Source organism: Nerophis ophidion, linkage group LG11, assembly GCF_033978795.1.
Source record: "Nerophis ophidion isolate RoL-2023_Sa linkage group LG11, RoL_Noph_v1.0, whole genome shotgun sequence".
Lineage (NCBI taxonomy): Eukaryota > Metazoa > Chordata > Actinopteri > Syngnathiformes > Syngnathidae > Nerophis > Nerophis ophidion.
Window position 1 is genome coordinate 58,225,283 of NC_084621.1, and position 25,760 is coordinate 58,251,042.

Below are 25,760 nucleotides of genomic sequence, written 5' to 3' on the forward strand. Positions count from 1 at the left end.
AAAATGTTTTATATTTTGAATGTTATTTTTAACACTGTGATTACCAGCGGAATTATTCATTACTTATTGTGTTAAACAATGTCAGCTAAGATTTATCTGAGAGCCAGATGCAGTCATCAAAAGAGCCACATCTGGCTCTAGAGCCATAGGTTCCCTAGCCCTGTGCTACAGGTAGGACCATATGATGCCAGACATGTGGAGGCAAAAGAGTTTCTCCATGCTGACAGCCGGCATACACACAATAATTGTCTTTCTATATAGGCCGATACGTACCACTTTTGCACTTGTTATCAATTGTAAATGCAGTCTTAGTAGTAGCAACATGCCCTTTAGTATTCACAACTTTATAGATTGCACATTTTTAGTGGGATCTTAGTAGGTCAGGCCCTTAATGTTGTTGTCGCTGAGTTTAAAGTACCGCTATGTCTTTTCTGTCTAGCCTAACTTTTTGTTAATCCATTTTTTTTTTTAGCAGGGATTGTTTCTGTGAATATAATGCAAAAAGCTGGGCATTGTCATCATGAGTTCATTCCAAAAGCTTGTGTGTTGCGTTTGAGGCCAAATTAAGTCATAAAGGTCAGTACTGTGCACAAAGTAAGCGTACATTCTCACCGAAACATGGCTGCAGCGGTGGAGGTAGGCACCATGAGTAGTGGACAAGTGCAGGCATCATTAGTATGTCTAATGTGTCATTATGAGCTGCTAGCTCCAGGGACTGGACTGCAGCTGTCACACAGCATCATCTCACAGGCTGACAGCCAGACACACACACCGCATAAATTACAGGCAATTAAAACGCCCCGGCTGTGATGTGCCCGCTCCGCTGCCCGTGTGTCACATGTCAGGTGTGTGTGCCTGCGTGCGTTGTATCCATTTAAAGGGGTTGCATTGTATGTCTGCTCTAACGGAAGAAAAAACATTTTTTTTAGGACCGAGAATTTGCTGACCACGTTTAGACACTGATACTAAAGTTCAATGTAGCAATACATACAGGACAAATGGAACTTGTTGAATATCTTTCTCAACTACAAAGGGCTATGCAATGTATTCATCCAACTAAATATGACATAAACTGCTAAAAATCGCTGAAAAACAAGAAGGCCACTAGCACATCTGACTGGTTTTCAAATGGGGCAGCAATTCATGCATGTCATATTACCTAATAATAATCCACCCATTTTCTATACTGCTTATCCTAATTAGGGTTGCAGGTAAACTGGAGCAAATCTCTAAACCCTAGACCGGTTCCCAGCCAATCACAGGGCACATACTGTAAAGACAAACATTAATTCACACTCTCATTCATAGCTACGGACAATTCATCTACAATTTAAAAAAGTGGCCTAGTGGTTAGAGCAGGGGTCGGGAACCTTTTTGGCTGAGAGAGCCAAGAAGCCAAATATTTCAAAATGTATTTCCGTAACAGCCATATAATATTTTTTCAACACTGAACACAACTAAACGCGTGCATTTTTACGTAAGACCAACATTTCTAGAGTATAACAGGTCTCTTGTTCTTTGTAATAACAGTGTTATTCGGAAGCTAACTGTGGAGGGGGCGTGGCCTGCGGGCCTGCGGGCCTGCAGCGAAGCGGGGTGTTGCCACAATCAGCCTCGAAATCAGCAATAGGTGCGAAGACGGCCCACCTGGGCCTTGTTATCTAATCACCTGTCGCTCTGTTAAAAGCAGCAGCCAGGAGGAGAGATGGGGTTGGAGCTGGAGCCAAAGCACGAGCAAGGACGACAGAGAAAAAGACAATTGCTGGAAAGCAACTGAGAGACATATTGAAAAATAAAACAATATTGTAACCCTGAAACAGACTCTCAGGTCGGTGCTTGGTGGTCTGAAGAACCCCCAGGAGGGCAAGCCCCACACTAACCAATAAATACATAAATAACTTCTTACCATTAACGTAACTTCTTGAAAAGGTGCGGTAGGAAACGGATGGATGGATTAAAAATGCATGAGAATGTTTTATATGTTGAACGTTATTTTCAACACTGTGATTAGAAGTGGAATTATTCATTACTTATCGTGTTAAGCAAAGTCAGCTCAGATTTATCCGAGAGCCAGATGCAGTCATCAAAAGAGCCACATCTGGCTCTAGAGCCATAGGTTCCCTACCCCTGAGTTAGAGTGTCCGCCCTGAGATCGGTAGGTTGGGAGTTCAAACCCCGGCCGAGTCATACCAAAGACTATAAAAATGGGACCCATTACCTCCCTTACCCTTGATGCTTGGCACTCAGCATCAAGGGTTGGAAAGGGGGGTTAAATCACCACAAATGATTCCCGAGCGCAGTACTGCTGCTGCCCACTGCTCCCTTCACCTCCCAGGGGGTGAACAAGGGGATGGGTCAAATGCAGAGGACAAATTTCGCCACACCTAGTGTGTGTGTGTGACAATCATTGGTACTTTAACTTTAACATAACATGCATATTTTTGGAATGTAGAGGAGGTTAGAATACCCAGAATATGGTTCTTCCCACGCACGCATGGGAAGAACCAAAGACATGCACCTGGGGATAAGTGGATTGGCAACACTAAATTGGCCCTAGTGTGTGAATGTGTGTGTAAATGTTGTCTGTTTATCTGTGTTGGCCCTGTGATGAGGTGGCGACTTGTCCAGGGTGTACCCCGCCTACCGCCCGAATACAGCTGAGATAGGCTCCAGCAACCCCCCGCAACCCCAAAATGGACAGGCGGTAGAAAAATGGATGGCATGGGAAGAACATACAAACTCCACACAGAGATCCTCAAACAGACATTTGAACCCAGATGTGTGCGGCCTAGATGCTCACCACTAGGCCACCATGCGGCCCTCTAGTAATAATAATGTCATTATATTATATTACTATATAAAGGTTTGTACATCTTTTCCATGGCCAAATTCAAGCACTTAATAAGGACTTTCAAGATCAATTTTCCAGTTTTTCCATTACCCTTCAAAAGGTGAAAACCAGTGTGAATCAATCCATAGCCTCGTTGTTTGAGGTCACCAAATGCTGTCCGTCTGAAAAATATGGAAAATCTGCTAAAACCTAAGCTTAGTATTGAAGCAGCAGTTATCATAAACTGAATGGGGCATAGAAAATGAAGCATTTGTGTTTTTCAAATGTCTTGTTCTTTTTCTTACTTACAGCAGTCAATGACATCGAACAGCACGGATTGATTCACACCGTATTTGTGCTTGCAAACTGCCTAATGTGATATAAATACACGCATTCTCAAAATGTCGAATTCACTCATTTATTAACAAAACTGTTCCACATTAATATAAGGGATGATATATTAAAAGAAAATATTGTGTTTGTTTCACAACACCTCAGTCGCCTGGCATTGAGCATATCTAGCCTTATAACTGTGGCTATGATAAGAAATTAACAAAAAGACAAAAGTTAACTTTTTTTGCCTTCACTGAGTAGCCAGACAAGTTAAGTAGACAACAAAAATAATAGAGCAAGAAATGCATATTTTACACAACAATTATATGTTGTATAAAAACTACGAAATTGTTCCTATTCCTATACTCAGCTCTAAATTGTGAAAAATGTTACAAATTATACATTTCATGACCTTCACAGTACAAACAAGTCCAATAATGTAACCATTTCAATGCAATTAAACTAAAAAACTAAATGTAACTTGTTTGCTTTAACTGAGATCGTCAGACAAGTTAAGTAGACAACCAAAACAATAGAGCAAAAAATACATTGAACCATGTTGGATAGTCCTTTTTGCATACTTTGCAGCAGGCTACATGTGAAGTGAATTATATTTATATAGCGCTTTTTCTCTAGTGACTCAAACCGCTGAAACCCAACATCTACAGTAATTTTTACATTTAAACCAGTGTGGGTGGCACTGGGAGCAGGTGGGTTAGGTGTCTTGCCCAAGCACACAACGGCAGTGACTAGGAAAGGGGAAGCGGGGATCGAACCTGAAACCCTCAAGCTGGATTCGGTCCACGTTTTATCCAAAGTTTTTTTTTGTCGTTTTCCATCCAATGTTCATTAAAACGACAACCTCCCGGCAGGATGGACCGAGTCGCATGACAACAACCTAATGTAAGGGCTCGTCACTCGTGCAGAGCCAACAGATAACAAGACCTTTCATTTTTATGGAAACTTAATTTATTTTTTTCCACTTTATAATTAGCCTATTGAGACTGTCGAGAAATATGTTGAACATTTCCAAGCATTTACAAGCACTTCACCCAAAATTCAAGCATTTTTCAAACCTTTAAAACACATTAAAATCCAAGCATGTTCAAGGTTTTTAAGCACCCGTACGAACCCTGTATATAACATTATATTAGCGCTGTCAAAAAAATTATGAGTTAACTCATGGGATTAATCATAAATAATAATCAAGTCTAAAAACAGATGAATCGCACAATTTATTTTGACCATACATGCTCTATTACCTTTGCGGATATTTACATAAAAGGCTTATTATACATGGAGGTACGGTGTACACTATTATATACGGGCAGCACGGTGATACAGGGGTTAGTGCGTCTGCCTCACAACACGAATGTCCTGAATAGTCCTGGGTTCAATCCCGGGCTTGGGTTCCCTCCGAGTACTCCGGCTTCCTCCCACCTCCAAAAACATGCACCTGGGGATAGGTTGATTGGCAACACTAAATTGGCCCTAGTGTGTGAATGTGAGTGTGAATGTTGTCTGTCCATCTGTGTTGGCCCTGCGATGAGGTGGCGACTTGTCCAGGGTGTACCCCGCCTTCCGACCGATTGTAGCTGAGATAGGCACCAGCGCCCCCCGCGACCCCAAAAGGGAATAAGCGGTAGGAAATGGATGGATGGATGGAAGTTTTGAGCAAATAAATGCTCCAAACTTAAGTGCATTCAATTAAAACATCCGTATGACATTCTGACAATTAACTTGCATTTGTGTCCAAATATTGGGCTAATAATTTGAGAATAATCATGATTAATCTAAAATCAAAAGTGTGATTAATCTTATTTTCAAATAATGTGTCATTTTGACAGCACTTATTAGTTTTGCTTTAGCTCCTGGTGTGCTGAAACATATGGTCGCTGTAAAAAGGAGCGACAGGTTCTGCCGAGGTCCAAAACAAACTCCAAAACAAACTAATGTGCAGTGAAAACTGGACATTGCTTTACAAATGCTATCACTGTCACAGCTGTTGATTAGGGACTGCAATGTCCCTAACGGTACAATAGGGACAGAGGACCCTATTGTATTTCGTATTCCGCACCTTCGCGCCATAATTTGACCCCCTTAACATGCTTCAAAACTCACCAAATTTCACACACACATCGGTATGGCAAACCTTCCCAACTTATTAAGCAACCAAACCCCAAAAACCAAAATTGCGATTAAAAGTTATTCACAGAGTTTTAATTACTGGTCCGGTATTGATTTTACGCGCTTTCAAAGGACCCCTGCGCAAAGTTTCCTATAAAATGTCATTTTTGCCTCTTTGAGCTGTAATCTGACCCCCTTAAAATGCTTCAAAGTGCAAGTTAAAGCTCTACTATGCATAGCGAAATACATTTATCAACAACATCCAGAAACGCCGAGCTGTAATTTGACCCCCTTAACATGCTTCAAAACTCACCAAATTTTACACACACACCAGGACTGGCGAAAATTGCCATCTAATAAAAAACCAAACCCCAAAAATCAAAATTGCGCTCTAGCGGCCCCTAGGAAAAAACCCAGACAAAACTGCTTGTAAATTCTGTTAGGAATGTCGTAGAGACATGAAACAAAAACCTCTATGTAGGTCTGACTTAGACCAGGGCTTGGGTCACGGGGCCAGCAGCCAAAGTCGGGCCCGACCAACGCTGCTTGCAGCTTTAATTTCAATTGTTTTTTTGTTTATGTTTTACTTCATTACTTGACACTTTACTCTTACTCTGCTCCTTTCTTTACACAGGCAACTGTTCAATGACAATACAGCGTTAAAGAGGGAACGATGACAGACTTACTCGACAACACACACACTTTGAATGCCCTTCAGTGACCTTTCTTTCTGATGGATAACTGGCTTAAAGGGTTCATTTCTGGGTCGCTTGGTGGCGAGTCTGCAGTAGCTCTAAGCCGCACGGGCAACAACAGCCATCCGAGCATCAGAAGTGCTTTACACCCTGGCCTCTGTCCACTTGTTATGCCAGTAGATGGATGTTTATATGTAGAAAAGAGGACGAAGAGGGATAAGGTAGCTAAGGGAGGGAGAGAGGTGACAGAGAGCATCTTTGGCACCCCGACTGCTGGCTGGCCTCTGGTTACTGCACTTCTGCGTGTGCTGCCAGCCCTTCTCACTGATGCACTAATGAAAGACAAGACATATTTGGATGAAAACCACAAGCGTACGTACACACACAAACATACAAATATTCCACAGGAAAAACAGGAGAAAGACTGCTGCTCAAAAAAGGTCACTTTATAGCATGTGACTCAAAGGGCTAAGGCGGATGGTGACGATATGTGCCTGGACCGGTGACAGTGATGTCATGCATCTGCTCTGGGGGCTGTTGTCTTTGACCCCTAGCTCCAAGCAGCCCCACTTGACCTTAGAGACACAACTGAAAATGGGCAAATAATGCTGATGTTCGGTAATGACCATTTCCAAAGCAGCTGGTGGGATAATTATTCTGTTTCATCTCACTGTCTCTATCTCTCTCTCTCTCTCTCTTTGCCCCCCACGCCTCCCATTCGCATCTGTGTGAGTCTCTCATCAGGCAGAACCGTGACCTAAACAGTTTGTGACAGCTTTCTGGGAGAATGGAGCTGGAAACGAGGCATGCCTTACAGACCTGAGCTGCGCCAAAGGTTTCTCGCACATCTTTCACGGAGAAATAAATAAATTAAATAAATACACACACGTACCCTTATTTTGCATCTGAAGAAAAAACAAGCACATATGGACACACATGCTGGCGCAGATGCAGCCTTTTTCGCATAAACATGCAAGCACACGTGAATATTCACATGTAACACCTAATTGTGCAAACCCTTGACAGGACAAACAATCAATTAGTTAATGTGCAATTTGACTCCATCCATCCATTTTCTACCGCTTATTCCCTTTTGGGGTCGCGGGGGGGCGCTGGCGCCAATCTCAGCTACAATCGGGCGGAAGGCGGGGTACACCCTGGACAAGTCGCCATCTCATCACAGGGCCAACACAGATAGACAGACAACATTCACACTCACATTCACACACTAGGGCCAATTTAGTGTTGCCAATCAACCTATCCCCAGGTGCATGTCTTTGGAAGTGGGAGGAAGCCGGAGTACCCGGAGGGAACCCACGCATTCACGGGGAGAACATGCAAACTCCACACAGAAAGATCCCGAGCCTGGATTTGAACCCAGGACTGCAGGAACTTCGTATTGTGAGGCAGACGCACTAACCCCTCTGCCACCGTGAAGCCCTCAATTTGACTCTCAGATAGATATTAATTTACCATTGTATTTATTGAGGAGGATATTGGGATGTTGGTGTAGCGCTAAATTAGGTTTTTAGTAATATTCCCCCCACAACAAAGTACGTTGCAGGGTAGTTGACAATCACAATAATAGACGTATTGTTCATGTAAATCAAAGGAGAAAAGGGATAGGAGCATTTAAATAGATCACAGTTTTATTAATAATCTTGTCGGCAGCGTATTTTTTATACCTATCAGGGGGTTTGATGTTATGACTTGTTACGCCGGGTCATTTCTTGTTTTGTCATTTTCTTGTTTTGCTATAGTTTTCTTATGGTTAGCACTCTTATTTTGTTTCCACATTCTGTTTTGTCCTTGGCTGCTCGCGGTAACTTCACCCCTGCTTGCAATTTTTTTTGTTTTTGTTCACCTGCAGGTGATTAGGGATTATGTTTTTCACTTGCCTCTAATGACTGTCAGAGTAATATATAAACCAATCTCAAGTATATGTAGCTTTGGCCGCGGATACCCTAAGTCGCACCGCATCCACTTTAGGTCTAATGCTGTATTCCATTTACCATCATGTACAAAGTGTATACAACACCAACCCCGCCCCAGTATTTTGTTTATATTGTTTTTCAAATCACCTGACATGTATACTGTGTATACAATGGGTCAAAAAAGTATTTAGTCAGCCACCGATTGTGCAAGTTCTCCCACTTAAAATGATGACAGAGGTCTGTAATTTTCATCATAGGTACACTTCAACAGTGGGAGACAGAATGTGAAAAAAAAAAATCCACAAATTCACATTGTAGGAATTTTAAAGAATTTATTTGTAAATTATGGTGGAAAATAAGTATTTGGTCAACCATTCAAAGCTCTCACTGATGGAAGGAGGTTTTGGCTCAAAATCTCACGATACATGGCTCCATTCATTCTTTCCTTAACACGGATCAATCGTCCTGTCCCCTTAGCAGAAAAACAGCCCCAAAGCATGATGTTTCCGCCCCCATGCTTTAGAGTAGGTATGGTGTTCTTGGGATGCAACTCAGTATTCTTCTTCCTCCAAACACGACAAGTTGATTTTATACCAAAATGGCTACATGGATGATACAGCAGAGGATTGGGAGAATGTCATGTGGTCAGATGAAACCAAAACAGAACTTTTTGGTATAAACTCAACTCGTCGTGTTTGGAGGAAGAAGAATACTGAGTTGCATCCCAAGAACACCACACCTACTGTGAAGCATGGGGGTGGAAACATCATGCTTTGGGGCTGTTTTTATGCTAAGGGGACAGGACGATTGATCCGTGTTAAGGAAAGAATGAATGGGGCCATGTATCGTGAGATTTTGAGCCAAAACCTCCTTCCATCAGTGAGAGCTTTGAATGGTTGACCAAATACTTATTTTCCACCATAATTTACAAATAAATTATTTGAAATTTCTACAATGTGAAATCCTGGATTTTTTTTTTCACATTCTGTCTCTCACCATTGAAGTGTACCTATGATGAAAATTACAGACCTCTGTCATGATTTTAAGTAGGAGAACTTGCACAATCGGTGGCTGACTAAATACTTTTTTGCCCCACTGTATCTACATATTTTTTTTTTTTTTTTACATATTTTTAAATACATGTTACAGGTTATATATCTTGTATTATTGAATGTATCAAATGTGATGCATATTTAATGGCCCACAATGGAAACAAGCCTTTTGGCGTTTTGTGCCATCCATTTGCCATTTTAAAGCATTACATAGATTCAATTCTTTAAGATGTCAATAAACTTCTCAATCAATCAATCAAAAAACCTGGGAAGTGGGAAATCGGTGCTGGGAATGACGTCACACCCAAGTTGCGAGCATTTGTAATGTGGGAAATCAAGATGGTCACATCCACGAAAGCTATATTTTAGCTTGCCTTGTCTGAATATAAACAACTTATTGGAAAATATGCATTCTTTCTGCAACCTTCAAACACAGTGGATGAAGAGAAAACACAGACACTATTGCTTGCGATGTAAAACGTATATACCACATCAAATAAATGTAGTTTACACTACAGTGGCGTTACCGTAGATCAGGGGTCACCAACGCAGTGCCCGCAGGCACCAGGTAGCCCGTAAGGACCAGATGAGTTGCCCGCTGGCCTGTTCTAAAAATAGCTCGAATAGCAGCACTTACCAGTGAGCTGCTTCTATTTTTTAAATTTTGTTTTACTAGCAAGCTGGTCTCGCTTTGCTCCACATTTTTAATTCTAAGAGAGACAAAACTCAAATAGAATTTGAAAATCCAAGAAAATATTTTAAAGACTTGGTCTTCACTTGTTTAAATAAATTAATTTATTTTTTTACTCTGCTTCTTATAACTTTCAGAAAGACCATTTCAGAGAACAAATACAACCATAAAAATGATTTTAGGATTTTTAAACACATTTACCTTTTTATCTTTTAAATTTCTACCTCTTCTTTACCGACAATTTAAATCAATGTTCAAGTATATTTATTTTTTTTTATTGTAAAGAATAATGAATACATTTTAATTTAATTCATTTTAGCTTCTGTTTTTTCGACAAAGAATATTTGTGAAATATTTCTTTAAACTTATTAAGATTAAAATTCAAAAAAATTATTCTGGCAAATCTAGAAAATGTTTAAAATCCAATTTAAATCTTGTTTTTAAAGTATTTTTAATTTCTTTAAAAAATTTTGTTGTGGAAAATCTAGAAGAAATAATGATTTGTCTTTGTTAGAAATATAGCTTGTATAATCTAACAAAATGCAGATTGGATTTTAACCTATTGAAAACATGTCATCAAAATTCTAAAATTAATCTTAATCAAGAAAAATTACTTTTATTTTTCGGTTGAATTTTGAATTTTAAATAGTCGAAATTGAAGATAAACTATGTTTCAAAATTAAATTTTCATTTTTTTTCCTGGTTTTCTCCTCTTTTAAACCGTTCAATTGTTTTTTTCATCATTTATTCTCTACAAAAAACCTTTCGTAAAAGGTAAAAAAAAATGTTCGACGGAATGACAGACAGAATTACCCATTTTTTTTTATATATATAGATTTATCAAAGGTAAATTGAACAAATTGGCTATTTCTGTCAATTTATTTAAGTGTGTATCAAACTGGTAGCCCTTCGCATTAATCAGTACCCAAGAAGTAGCTCTTGGTTTCAAAAAGGTTGGTGACCACTGCCGTAGATATATTGTACGTACAACAATACATTATATATGGGTGATTTACTGCAAGAAAAACTAATCAGAAGTGCTAATAACAGATATTATAGAAGTGGATATCATTTTTTACATCAAGAGCAGCCATCTTTGAAACAAGTTCGGGGTTGGTGAGAATGCGCCAACATTCAGAGTCAGAAATCCGACCTTGAGAGCCGTTCCAGTTGAAATTCCGACCAGAACTCTTTAAGTCCGAGTAAAGACGTGCCTACGACAAGGGAAGTGAAATGTGTCCAAAACGGAAGTGAAGCTGGAGACAACATGTAACACGGAAATCAGAAATAAATCAAACAAATACTGCTGAAAATAAGTTTTGGTTAGGGTTTGAGGTAGGGTTGCATATAATCAGCCGAAAAAGCAATACATTCAACAACCGAAATAACAACCGTGGTGCGTTGCATTAGCCATTTTTGATCACGCTACAAATCAAGTTTCCACTCTCGTGTTGTCGGCGCCACTGTGGGCATGTCTTTAAGGCACAGTTCACTTTCATTGTCGTCACCCCTGTGGGCGCAACTTAAGAGTCTGTGTCTCATAGCTTAGTTGGTGTTGGTGTCTGACCCACACTCCGAAACAGAAGGTGGCAGTAATGCACCATTAAGCTGGATGTCAACCGCTGTAAAATACAAAAAAGAAAAAGAAGTATGGTGTTGAATCATTGTTGGATTGTTGGTGGTGGTACGTACATGGTCAGTAGAATTTGAGATTCTAGTTTCATATTCCTTTTTGTTGTAAGCTCTCTGTTAAACTTACTTTTTCATGCATAGCTTCCCCTATGCTGTGCTATGCTGTGCTATGCTGTGCATTTTCCCTGCTGCACTCTATTTTTGTTCTTGTACTTTGGTACATTAAATACTTGTTTACTTCCATGCTGCCTGCTGTCACCTGCATTGTGGGGTCATAATTACCGCTACGAAGAGTGCATCTAACATGTGAGTTACAGTTTGCTTCAGCTATTGAAAGTCAGGCACCAGCTCTCCTCTAACATGGATAAATGCATGCATATGTATGGGTTTTCTACAGGGGTATCAAACTCGCGCTCCGCAGGCCCATTTTTTGTGCCCCCTTTATTTGACTTCATTGTCTAATGTGTTTGCCACCAGCAAACCTTGTAATATTTATACTACGCCAATCTTGACTCTCAATAGACATTAACTACAATGAGGGTGAAAACACAAACAATACAGCGAGACAAACACACATTGGGCAACACAAAGAGCAACAACTGTTCAGCAAGCTGAAGTCTCTCTGACCATCTCCTGGGGAGTTTTACAATGTCAAAATGTATTATTTTTACAATATTATATTCATAATGATTTAAAATATGCCAAAGCTTAGGGTTACTATAGCTGCATGTACAAAAGTAGAAGTAGAAAACAAATGTTGTCATGTGCCTGAACTTGATTCTGAGGTGAATGCTTTGTGGGACCCAGTCCCACAACGACTCCAGTCGGCCCCAAGTAAATCAGGTTTGAGACCCCAATTATTCTTATTGACAATGTTGTATTTTCAAAGCAGAAAGATTAATTTTAAGGTAACGTTAAAGTTCCAATGATTGTCTCACACACAATAGATGTGGTGAAATCTGTCCTCTGCATTTGACACATCCCCATGTTCACCCTCTGGGAAGTGAGGGGAGCAGTGAGCAGCAGCGTGTGCCACGCTCATGAATCATTTGGTGATTTAACCCTGTATTTCAACCCTTGATGCTGAGTGCCAAGCAGAGAGGCAACGGGTCACATTTTTTGTAGTCTTTGGTATGACTTTGCCGGGGTTTGAACTCACAACCTCCCAGTCTCAGGGCAGACACTAACCACACGGCCACTGAGCTGGTTGATCACCAAGCAGTCAATTACACTTGTCAAAGTGTTTAGATCTATACCCGCAGTGATGATCTTCTTTGTGCATGCACACACTTGGGTGCCTGTGCATGCACACGCCCACAAACTAAATGTAGAGACTACCACAAAACTCAGATTAAAACTCAAACCCTGATGCAGATGTTCAAAACAGTAATCAAATTATTTACCGTATTTTTCGGACTATAAGTCGCAATTTTTTTCATAGTTTGGCCGGGGGTGCGACTTATACTCAGGAGCGACTTACAGTATGTGTGAAATTATTAACACATTACCGTAAAATATCAAATAATATTATTTAGCTCACGTAAGAGACTAAGACTAAGATTTCATGGGATTTATCGATTAGGAGTGACAGATTGTTTGGTAAACATATAGCATGTTCTATATGTTATAGTTATTTGAATGACTTACCATAATATGTTACATTAACATACCAGACACCTTCTTAGTTGGTTATTTATGCATCATATAACGTACACTTATTCAACCTGTTGTTCACTATTCTTTACTTATTTTAAATTGCCTTTCAAATGTCTATTCTTGGTGTTGGGTTTTATCAGATAAATTTCCCCAAAAATGTGACTTATACTCCAGTGCGACTTATATATGTTCTTTTCCTTCTTTATTATGCATTTTTGGTAGGTGCGACTTATACTCCGGAGCGACTTATACTCCGAAAAATTTGGTTGTAACAAACCACAGAATCACTGTGAAGAATTCTAACTGAATATATGATCCCAGTAAAATGGGTTTTAAAAGTCTTGAAATACACCATTTTATTCACCACATGTTGATGGAACAAAATAATAATTACAAAAAAGATTCCTTACCAGTAGGATCCAAAAGTGCATTAGTGGTCCCCCAGCGGTGGTAAAGCGCAGCGAGATCATGGGGGCTGTAGTTTTTGAGGAAGCTGAGGATGTCGTTTGGCATTTCTTGAATCTCTGTCAATGGCTCCTGCTTCACATTTTCATTAGGTTTTGAGGGAAAGGAGGATGAACCTAAATAAGTCTGCAGCATGCTGCCATGTGCCTGTGAGGCTCCGTAGTTGTGTCCCATCGTAGAGCTATGAGTGATGGTACTAGGCCTTGTAGCATTTGCACGCTGCTCGTTGTGGTAGTTCGCCAGCGGCCGATGAGAGGAGCCTCCAGCTCGGTTGTACTCTGCTTGACCATTATACTTGTTAGAAAGCATGAAGCCCAGTCCCTCCTGTGGCACCGCGTAATGGTCTGCCCTCCTGAAAGCTGTGGAAGAATTGGGGTATGGGGCTGGTGGTCGTGAAATGGTGCTGGGGCTCTTCTCTGCAGAGATGAAGGAAGATTGTGAGTTTCCTCCAGAGGAGCTGGTCACTTTGTGTCTGATGCGAGGAGGTTGATTCTGAGGGACTTTCCCAGCTTGAGATTTTGAGGCGGATGTGGAGGCTCTCGACGGCAACGGCGAGGGGGTAGAGGATGATGGTTGTGTTGTACCTGAATGAGAACTTGTTTTTTGTTTTTTTCGTACCTCGCTCATCTGCATCGGGGGCCGTGTGCGTTGGACACGCGCTAGCGCAGGCAGTGGTGGACATTCCTTACCCTCCATGACCGGTGGGGGACCAGTACGCCTTACAGAGGATAAGCGGTTTTTGGGCGCCTTGTTGCTGTTTTTCAGAGCCCATTTCGGTGCCAGATTGGAACTACTACTGGTCATGCGGTGAGCAATAGTCTGGTGCATCCACAGGACCTCGGGATAGAGAGTTGAATGGGAGCAGAAGGAACACTTGTGGTTGGGGAGGATTTTTCTGTCAAGGTTTGCGGGGGTTCTGCCCCTGTGACCCCCAGCTCTGACACAGAGATCCACAGGATCAAGTGGAGAGGAACAAGTTGAAGGGTGAGCTGGAGGGGATTCTGCTATTGTCAGCCCCTGCAGAAGGGCTTTCTTCAACTTGGGATAACCATTGGGGGAGACTCTGGGAATAGGGCTGGTTTTCTCTTCTGAGGACGCTGGATGTTGGACACGCACATGAGCCAGGTACATTTCTGACTCGGTGGTAACAAAGTCACACAGGCTACAGACGTAAGGGTTTTCATCTACAAAAAAAGCAAAGACAAAAAAAAAAGATTTTTTAAAGCAACATAAATAAGTCTGTCTGGCTCAGCAAAAACAGCTCAAGTTTTGAACTGTAATTCATCAAATCACCAGTAAGTGCCAGTATGTTCCCCATTTTTCAAACACAATGTGAATTGAGTCAAATATTTGAATTGCTTACACATTATTAAGCATTTTGACACAAAATAATTAGTGATCTTAGTATTATTATACCTATTATACTATAGCACACTGAGACTGTGTGGGTGTTTCCTTTATTGAGCAAATATGGAATTAAAATATGTGCAGCTTTGAAAATTTTCCACCAGGTGGCAACCTGACTCTACCTTCTTAATGCCATAAAGTACAAGAGTACTTTTTATCCTAATGGTAATTTGAGCTTGAAAAAATAACAATAATGATTTCAAATGGACATGAAGTTGCATGTAGTACATTGTATGTTACATGTAAAAAGCAACAATGAAAACAAATGTGACATAATATGATAATATGACATTGTCTTTTACGCTTGCTGGTTCCAATGTACAACTCCGATACCCAGAAGCAATTTCCTCTGCTCCTTCTTCTCTACAACACTAATAAGTTGCCATTTGTTTTTTATTTTACTTATTGGCAACCCACACACGGTAAAATAAAATACAAAATAATAAAACCCGCAGCTAAATTGGATGTTTAGCAGAGGAGCCATATTGATTAAAAAGATTGTTAATCAGGGCGTTGATTTATTTATTTTGTTCTGCATCGTCGGAGAATGTATTAATTTACTGTTTTACCATTTATCCTGCAGTAGCTTATCATAGCTGACTCTGGGCAAAAGGCGGGGAACACCCTGGGCGGGGCCCCGTCCATCATAAAGCACAAGGAGACAACCACTTTAGAATTAGGTTAGAATATTATGTTAAAGTAATGCAAGTTTTTTAAAAGTGGGAAGAAACTGGAGTACCCAAACTTAACCCTACACGGTACTCCATGCACATACAGTACTGTGTAGGTCTGAGCCTGAGGCCCTTTAAAATTGTTACACTTATAAAACTAAATATACCTCTGACTATAAAAAAAACAATAATGAACAATGTTAAATCATCACTGGCAAACAAATTAGTTTTAATATTATCTTTTAAGACATGACAATAATACATTGTGCTACAGATTATGTGTTCCGGAAGCTTTATATTGTTCTTGCTACTGTACACATATCCTCATCTCCCATTGTTTAGGTGAGAGGGAACACTCTGCAGTATATACAGCTAAACCAAAACATAAGCAATCCAAACTCATTTTGTTTGATGCTAATAGAATATTGCAAAATACACTAAATCAGTTGGCATGACAGTAAAAACAATACATACAGACAGATTTCCATTGCCAAAAAAAACTTGATGAAAATTAGGTTTACATACAGAGGGATACAGGGGGGTTTCCTGAGACAGGAAGACCTGAAATAGCTCACAGCTCAATCATGCCTGAAGAGATGTTGCTGCTATTTTTTGATCATTAGTATGAGCAAGGAAGTTTAGGGACGATCACTGTTAACAAATATACTATACTGTGTTGTGCAGATTTGAGCATTAAATGCAAAGACATCTTACTATTAACAATAATGTTTTACAAAAGTAAGAAAGACCAACTGTTCATACAAACTGTGTACCATAAACATAAAGGTTTACCTTGAAACAGTCTGTCTTTTATAGTAGTGTTTGTCTTTGCATAGACAAGTTTAACTTTTTTGCTTTGCACTGTTTATTGGTTAAGGATGTGACAAAAATGATAGGTATTTGAAAAATGCACTCTAACCTACTGACAAGTCAATAGATAGTCTTAAGTACAATTTACTTCATTGCTTGGTGTTAAGTACACTCGTAAATACTATTTACAAGAACAGTTATTGAGCAGATTCTATAGTACAGTATGTTTTAACAGCACAACAAAAACAAGGCCTTTTTGACTTTTGACATCAGCCACATGGTGGCTCAGTTTTCACAGGCTGTTCAGCAAGTTAAAAAAAGCCCTTTTTTTTTAAACAAATTTACTATAAGAGGAGTCACAATTGCATGCTTAAGATGTCATGCTGGAGACAAAAGTAATGAGACATGCTGCACTATTTAGTTTGAGGGGAAACCCTTTTTCATGCCCAGCATGACCCTTTTTGCCAAGCAGCACAAAGTACTGTCCATAAAGGCATGCTTGAATGAGTTTACAACAGAACAATATAACAAACACCTTGACTTCAACCAAGGGATCCTTTTAGCCAACATCAATGACCTCATAATTGCTAGACGTGTGTGTGTGTGTGTGTGTGTTTGTATGTATATATATATATATATATATATATATATATATATATATATATATATATATATATATATATATATATATATATATATATATATCATATTTATATGAGGGATGTAAGCATGAGAATAATAACAAAGATTAATTACAGTGGTTGTTTTGACATGTGGTGCGCATTACAGGGGCAGTGATCATGTCATATGCCAGTGTGATGATAAAGGGATGGGCACTGCACCCTTCAAAACAATCTGCGATGGAACTTTAGATAAAACTGAAGTACTTAGTATTGCAGCGATAAACTTTCTCATAATCGACGCACATTTAGTTTAAAATAGCATTTTAAAGCAAAACATAAAGGTGAGGACAGCATGACTGCTACATTGACAGCAAACAAGAGGAAAACTATCTATGCTGGCAGAGTTCACATGCGTTTTGCACAAATATGTTGAACAATATGCCTTTTTTAAATGGACTGCCACTGTATGTTGTACACTTAACATTTGTGAAGACCTACAACAGTGCTGCAAGATTTGATTTCATGTCGCCAACTACTGTCAAGAGGTAGTTTGTGCAAAAAAAGGATCAGCGCTGTCATTTGGAAAGGTAAATAAGCGAGTTTGTTTACACAACTGGTTAAACTAAGTAAGAGTACTAGAGTATGTAAATTGTGCACTATGTAAAGTTGTTAATGGGTGTCCTTATTACAAATTAATATGCCGTACATGTGTACCTAGGTTTCTGTATTATTGTAAAGACTTTCAAAATGTGCACTTAATTATCACTACACTTACCGTGTTGAGCAAATTAAAGACTGGAAGTTCCGTAAAACATTTAAAAAATAATCCTGTATGACATTCTGACAACCAAATTGCATTTGTATCCAAATATTGGGGTATTTTTTTATGAAGCAAATTTTATTCATGCAAGCACATAATAACCTGTGATTATTCATGATTAATCACTGATCAAGAGTGTGATTAATCTGATTAAAAATTATCACTTGACAGACCTATACATATGTGTATGTGTGTATATATATATATATCCATTTTCTACCGCTTATTCCCTTTGGGGTCGCGGGGGGGCGCTGGTGCCTAACTCAGCTACAATCGGGCGGAAGGCGGGTACACCCTGGACAAGTCGCCACCTCATCGCAGTGTATATACATATATATATATATATATAAATATATATATATATATATATATATATATATATATATATATATATATATATATATATATATATATATATATATATATATATATATATATATATATATATATATATATATATAAAACAATGTTTTTAGATTATTTGGACTCTCTAGTCTAAATTGTCAGGTGAATGTGAATGGTTGATTGTTCATATATATATATATATATATATATATATATATATATATATATATATTATATATATATATTATATATATGTGTGTACATATATGACAATTTAGACTAGAGAATCCAAATAATCTAAAAACATTGTTTTATATATATATATATATATATATATATATAGATATATATATATATATAGATATAGATATACTGCGATGAGGTGGCGACTTGTCCAGGGTGTACGCCGCCTTCCGCCCGATTGTAGCTGAGATAGGCACCAGCGCCCCCCACAACCCCAAAGGGAATAAGCGGTAGAAAATGGATGTGTGTGTGTATGTATGTATATATATATATATATATATATATATATATATATATATATATATATATATATATATATATATATATACTGCGATGAGGTGGCGACTTGTCCAGGGTGTACCCTGCCTTCCGCCGGATTGTAGCTGAGATAAGCACCAGTGCCCCCCGCAACCCCAAAGGGAATAAGCAGTAGAAAACGGATATATATATATATATATATATATATATATATATATATATATATATATATATATATATATATATATATATATGTATGTATGTATATATTATATATATATATATATATATATATGTATATATATATATATATATATGTATATGTACATGTATGTATGGCCACAGTGTCAGCTCGAAAATTTAAGAACTTTGTGACATTTTCATGTTCTCACCATTCATGTGTGGAATTTTAGTTTCCTCCCACATTCCAAAACAATGTTTGTAAGATTATTTGGACACTCTAGTCTAAATTGCCAAGTGAATATGAATGGTTGATTGTTTGTGTGCCCTGCAGTTGGCTTACAACCAGTCCAAGTCGTACCCTACCGCTAACCTGAATATTTTAGTTCTTTCCAAATGTATATTTGTTGAGCTTTTGCAAAATCAATCAAAACCCAACAATAATCTGAGCTGTCCTACAAACAGTATAGAGACACTGAGAGCTGGAGATTGTAGTCATGACATAATGAAGTGCTGATAACATTTTAAAAAGTTAAAGTACCAATGATTGTCACACACACACTAGGTGTGGCGAAATTTGTCCTCTGCATTTGACCCATGCCCTTGTTCACCCCCTGGGAGGTGAGGGGAGCAGTGGGCAGCAGCGTTGCCGTGCCCAGGAATAAAAATGTGTTATGGTGAGTAGTTACTAACCTGCAAGTTCCCCTGAGTTAGCGGTTCCCATTTCGGATGCATGGTCTCTGAGAGTGGAGGCTGGTGGAGAGTCTCCATACCCCGGGGTGAAAGGTCGGCTTGGGGAGCCTGACTCTTGGTCACTGGTTGAGCCCCATTGGTCTTTATTCTCAGTTCTCACATTGTCTTCGATGGACGTCCTGACTCCATCCTTTCTATGGACGCGCTGGTGGACAATCATCTTGTGGCGACTGCGAAACTTCTTACCACATTCAAAGCACTCATTGGATTTGGCGGGACCTTGAGCCTGTGATGGTCGTCTCCGTTCCTGGCGAGATGAAGGTCGGTACTCAGAATCACTGAGGCTCTCTGGTGTCTGATCTCCAGATGAAACATGGTTTCCCAAAACAGAGCTGCTGCGGCGAACTGAGCTGCGTCTTTCCTGACCTTGAAGGACATAACTGCTTCTTTCCTTCTCATACACAACAGCAGCTGCAGCAAGGTCTTCTTCTCCAATACTTCCTCCATCACTGGAAGTCTTGTTGCACTCTACTGGTTCCACAACTTTTCCTTTAGTAGCTAATTGCCATGCTTGGTAGCTGCAAACTGGATCAAGCTCAGGGATTCTCTGACCCAGTATCCTATTACTGGCATCATCCTCAGCTTTTTCTCTAAATGGCTGAAGGCATAAGTAGTCAAGTAAAGCTCTTTTTGCTGCTGGGGGGTCCTCATCATCACTGGGTCGTGATCGGCCCTGCAATTTCTTTCCATAGCTAAGACTGTGGACTTTATCATGGACTCTCAAGCTCTCTCGGCTATCAAACAAGTTCCCACATTTCGAGCACATTTGATAGACAGATGCAACAGAGCTGACAAATTCAGGATCCTGTGCTACATCGTTGATGGTGGCTGGATGCTCAGTAGAATCAGATTTTGCTCTTGATCGTGATCTTGTGTTGTGTGTTTTCATGTGGGACTTGAGAAACCAAGCTTCGCGAAATCGTCTCCCACATATGCGACAGCAATGGTCCAGGATTCCTGCATGTTTCTTCATATGTGACTTTAAGAACCAGGCCTGAGTGAAGACCTGGCCACAGGTTTCACAAGGAAAGGTCCCATCGCACTGAGGCTGGAGAACTTCGGGTTCAACCACGGCTTCTTCCTTAACACTTGTCTGCTCATCTGTGTCGACAGTAATGTGGACCTTTTCAATGTGACTCAGGAGCTGGTCCTCCCGCTGGGCCTCATAGCCACAAAGACGACAGCAGTAAGGCTGCTGGTCACTTACAGATTTCTCTCTTTTCAAGCTCCTCACAGGCACTTTCCTGCGACTATCTTCAGCACCATCTCCACTCATCATACGGTTACAAGCTGAGGTGCTTTTGGTTGGACTTGTGCCTCCATCAAAACCCTCTGAAACACTCATCTCTTCTTCCTCTGCTCCTCCCTCTTGGTCATCATTGGAGTGGTGGCTAGATAGCGTGCCCAGTTTGTGGCTGCGTATGTGAACTTTGAGGTTTCCCTTCTGAGAGGCCCTGTGGTCACAGTAGGGGCATTTATAAGGGCGTGCACCAGTATGGCGTCTCATATGCTGAGACAGAGAGCTCATGAAAGGGAAACTGCGTCCACAAATGTTGCAGTCATAGGACCCTGGGATTTTGTCATCCTCACTCTCCAGGTCATTTTTGGAATTGGCTCTGATTGGAGTCAATTTTTCCTTTTGACTTCTTGTTTGGATGTCCATCACCTCCACACTAGGATTCATCGTCAGACTTAACCTACCCTGTATAGCTCGACTCTTAACTAAAATCTCAAACTGCTATCTGCCCGACCACATCTAGGCACGTCTAGAAGGCCTTTGTTTTCATTAAAATGTCATCTACTTGCAGTCATCAAGAGATAAGGCTGTTATCACAGCAGTCCTTTTAGCACTGCTACAAAAAACAGTGACATCCAGCCATGTTCGTCTATCACTGTCAATATTTGTGGTACTATGAAAAATAAAAAAACATAGTACCACGACAGGTAGGTTTGCATTAACAAGCAAACTAAATGAATTATATATTCAAAGTTGTTTCTGATGAAATCATAATCTGTCCAGGTATCGTTTCAAGACGTCTCCATATCAGGACCGTTAAACCCACACTCTCTTTTTCATTCATATGACTGGCCTCTCTCTACCATCTTCACATTCTACACGTATCAGCAGCTTTAGGGCCATCTCGATCATCCACCTGAGAATGAAAAAGAAAGTGGGATATTGAGGTAGACAAGAAAGGGTGCAGGGGGAGGAGATGGGAAAAACAGAAAATGAAAACGTTAGTCAAGCAAATCTGTCTCATAGACACATTTTTCAGCCATTTTCCACAAGCATTTTGTGCAAACAGTACTGAGAAGAATAGATAAAAGTATGGTTATGTAACAGATAACGTAAAACTGGAACAGAACATGTGACGATGTCGAAAGATACCTTTAGTAAATCAGAGTATTTTTACTGAGTTAGACATTTTAAAAAATCAGACAAAACATGAAACACTCAGCTACTTTCAAAAGGATAACAATTCTCAGTTTTGTATGGCACTAAGATACTATAATTTACACAGTGCTTATCATGGTTGTAGTTTGTAATGGTAATTCCTAATATTATGGTTACCTTAGTTTACATGAGAAGGGTTAGTGTAAATAAAAAAATAAAATAAAATAAAAACCTCTTAATATAGTAATGTTATAAATGACTGCAAACTTACACTACATAATGTTGATTTAATATTTGTAAGAGACAATTACAGCTGATCTTTATATATTTTTTAATTCCTTCAGAATCGTTAATGCAAATCCATCCATCCATCCATCCATTTTCTACTGTGGTATCTTAATAATTGTGGTTGTACGTTGTAGTACTTATCTGTGACTATATGTGCTTTTAAACGTAAATGCACAACTTCAATCTGCATGATTGTGCAATGATTTGTGCAGGGTTCGGGGGCTCTGACGCCACACTTGCTGAGTCGACACTTTACACAATCATGGTGGGGGAGGAGAGGGGCAGGGGTTGTTCCGTGTTCACATCAGCAAGATCAGCATGGCCACTATATTCCCTCCACATAATGGCTTTCACTGACACTATCGCATGACAAGGTTCTTAAATACACAAAAGAAAGTGGCTCTTCAGACAATTTGCCGTCTATTCTCAAACTAGAGTCGAATGATGTCGCAAAGCAGGTTAACAAAGAGAAAGAGCATAATAGAGTATAAAATCCTTTGGAAATATTAGTTTAATAGTTTGATGTCACATATATTTACTCTTTAACAGGACACAGGTATATATTTTACTGAATTGTTCATTTGCTACATGTATGCCACATTGTTCATCTATTTTTGTTTTGAAATTATACAAAAATAATCAAAACATTATCTAATTTAGGTTAAAATAGGAGTATAATAGTAAAACAAGTTGCCTCTATGTTGAAGCTATTATCATATATATCTTATTTATGACCCTAAAAGACTTACAAAGTTTGCGAGTAAATAGGTATGATCAAAATACTACCAATCTCACGGAGATTCGTAACGGGATGAACCAAAGATCCCATCCCCATTAACAAAATTGTTAATCAAGCAGACCTTGTGAGAGCCAAACATGATTACTTTGGGAACAGTTACAGTGGGGCAAAAAAGTATTTAGTCAGCCACCGATTGTGCAAGTTCTCCCACTTAAAATGATGACAGAGGTCTGTAGTTTTCATCATAGGTACACTTCAACTGTGAGAGACAGAATGTGAAAAAAATCCAGGAATTTACATTGTAGGAATTTTAAAGAATGTATTTGTAAATTATGGTGGAAAATAAGTATTTGGTCAACCATTCAAAGCTCTCACTGATGGAAGGAGGTTTTGGCTCAAAATCTCACGATACATGGCCCCATTCATTCTTTCCTTAACACGGATCAATCGTCCTGTCCTCCTTAGCAGAAAAACAGCCACAAAGAATGATGTTTCCACGCCCATGCTTCACAGTAGGTGTGGTGTTCTTGGGATGCAACTCAGTATTCTTCTTCCTCCAAACACGACACGAGTTGAGTTTATACCAAAAAGTTCTATTTAGGTTTCATCTGACCACATGACATTCTCCCAATCTTCTGCTTTATCATCCATGTATCCATTTTGGTATAAACTCAACTCGTCGTGTTTGGAGGAAGAAGAATACTGAATTGCATCCCAAGAACACCACACCTACTGTGAAGCATGGGGATGAACACATCATGCTTTGGGGCTGTTTTCCTGCTAAGGGGACAGGACGATTGATCCATGTTAAGGAGAGAATGAATGGGGCCATGTATCGTGAGATTTTGAGCCAAAACCTCCTTTCATCAGTGAGAGCTTTGAATAGTTGACCAAATAATTATTTTCCACCATAATTTACAAATAAATTCTTTAAAATTCCTACAATGTGAATTCCTGGATTTTTTTTTCACACTCTGTCTCTCAAAGTTGAAGTGTACCTATGATGAAAATTACAGACCTCTGTCATCATTTTAAGTGGGAGAACTTGCACAATCGGTGGCTGACTAAATACTTTTTTGCCCCACTGTATGATCCCGGACCTTATATGTTTGGTCCTGAACACCAGGAGGATGAACAATAAGTTTTGAAGCCGAGTGCTAAATGGGAGCATCAGCAGAATTGCTAGATGCGAAACATACAAACTAATAATTAACCATAACAAATTATAATAAAACAAACCCTTACTTGACAAATTCCACTCGAAGCTGGGAAGCTGACCGACAGGACGCTTACATAATCTCGTTTAGATGAAGAATCAATCACAATTCTCAAGAATTGTTTAAAAAAACTTGCCGCAACTAGCGTCCTTTTGTGTGTCTTGTGTCCAGCCTCTCAGTCCATGGCCACATGGTCAGATATGCATGGATTATAATCTAGAAGTAACTTTCAGCAAGTTTGAGACGGAGCAGAAGCATCCCCCAGCTCAGTGTGTCAACAATAGCAGCGTAAACAAGCATTAGCTCACTGCTATCAATGTGCCGTTAAAATAGGCCGTTAAAATAAGCCATTAGAATTAGCGCTAATAATAACCATATTGCTCATATTTGGTAAATGTTTAGGTCACGATATATAAATGTAGTATCGTTGTCTGTTTTGAAATGTTTTTTAAGGGTTTTATGGGCGCAATAGAGGACCCTTGATCTGTTGACTCACTTGTTCGCTATCTATTTACAATTTCAAATGCATAAAATAAAGCCAATCATATGTGTTCTTGTCTTACATAAGGATACACATCTCTTTCCAATTTTTGCCTATTTTTCCGTATGGCTGGTCTGATGATATTGTCAAGAGTGAAGAAGTGTTCCTCCAGTGATGTCATCCAACCCTGAATCTACGGAAATTGCCGAAAATCTTCGGAGCGGAATATTCAAAATGGCTGACTGAATTTGTGGCATTATGTGATATTTAGACGGTATTTTCACATACTTTGAAGATTGTAAATACAATTGTATATGGTTTAATGGATATAATGAAACACATTTAAGCATATAAGGTCAACTTGTTTTTCTGTTATACTGGTACTTTAAAGTTAACAAATTTAAGACATGAGTCATACATGCCCATGTTATAAAAAAAAAAAAACAGGCTAAATATACGTTGCCAATTCTTTACAATAAGTTAGACATGTCTTCACCAACTACATTACAACATCAGTGTAAAAATTCAGGAACTTCTTAAAATAAAACTGCTACTTATTATTCTAAGAGGAGGCTAAAGCTGAAAATGAATTGGTTCACTGTTTAAAATGAGACTAATACTGAGTCCTTGTTACAGGTTATTATAAAAGGTGCCAGAGAGACCAAAGCATAATTGTTTCCAAGCTCCAATTAAATGAGGATAATTGATCATAATCACAAGAGGATAAGGTTGTGAAGTAGAAACGTTAGAACAAGAACAATCATACCTGTCTTGTACTGAGAAAATGAATTCTCTGCACCAAAGTCACCTACAGTATCTATCCTAAAGCAGCGGTTCTCAACCTTTTTTCAGCGATGTACTCACTTGTTAACATTTTTTTAATTCAAGTACCCCCTAATCAGAGCAAATCATTTTTGGTTGAAAAAAAAGAGATAAATAAGTAAAATACAGCACTATGTCATCAGTTTCTGATTTATTAAATTGTATAACAGTGCAAAAATATTGCTCATTTGTAGTGGTCTTTCTTGAAATATTTGAAAAAAAAAGATATAAAAATAAATAAAAACTTGTTGAAAAATAAACAAGTGATTCAATTATAAATAAAGATTTCTACA

The 25,760-nt window shown here is 39.1% G+C and overlaps 1 protein-coding gene across 3 annotated transcripts in view; it reads right to left on the minus strand.

The window, feature by feature from the left end:
* Nucleotides 1-25,760, minus strand: part of LOC133562302 (zinc finger protein 516-like) — a 134,579-nt gene that overhangs the window by 40,240 nt on the left and 68,579 nt on the right. For all 3 annotated transcript variants that reach the window (XM_061916339.1, XM_061916340.1, XM_061916341.1), the window contains exons 2-3: nt 19,466-21,678; nt 13,361-14,599 (exon numbers count right to left, since the gene is read on the minus strand). In XM_061916339.1, the coding sequence (XP_061772323.1) occupies nt 13,361-14,599; nt 19,466-21,209 (2,983 nt within the window). In that variant the 5' untranslated portion in view covers nt 21,210-21,678. The remainder of the gene's footprint in view (nt 1-13,360; nt 14,600-19,465; nt 21,679-25,760) is intronic.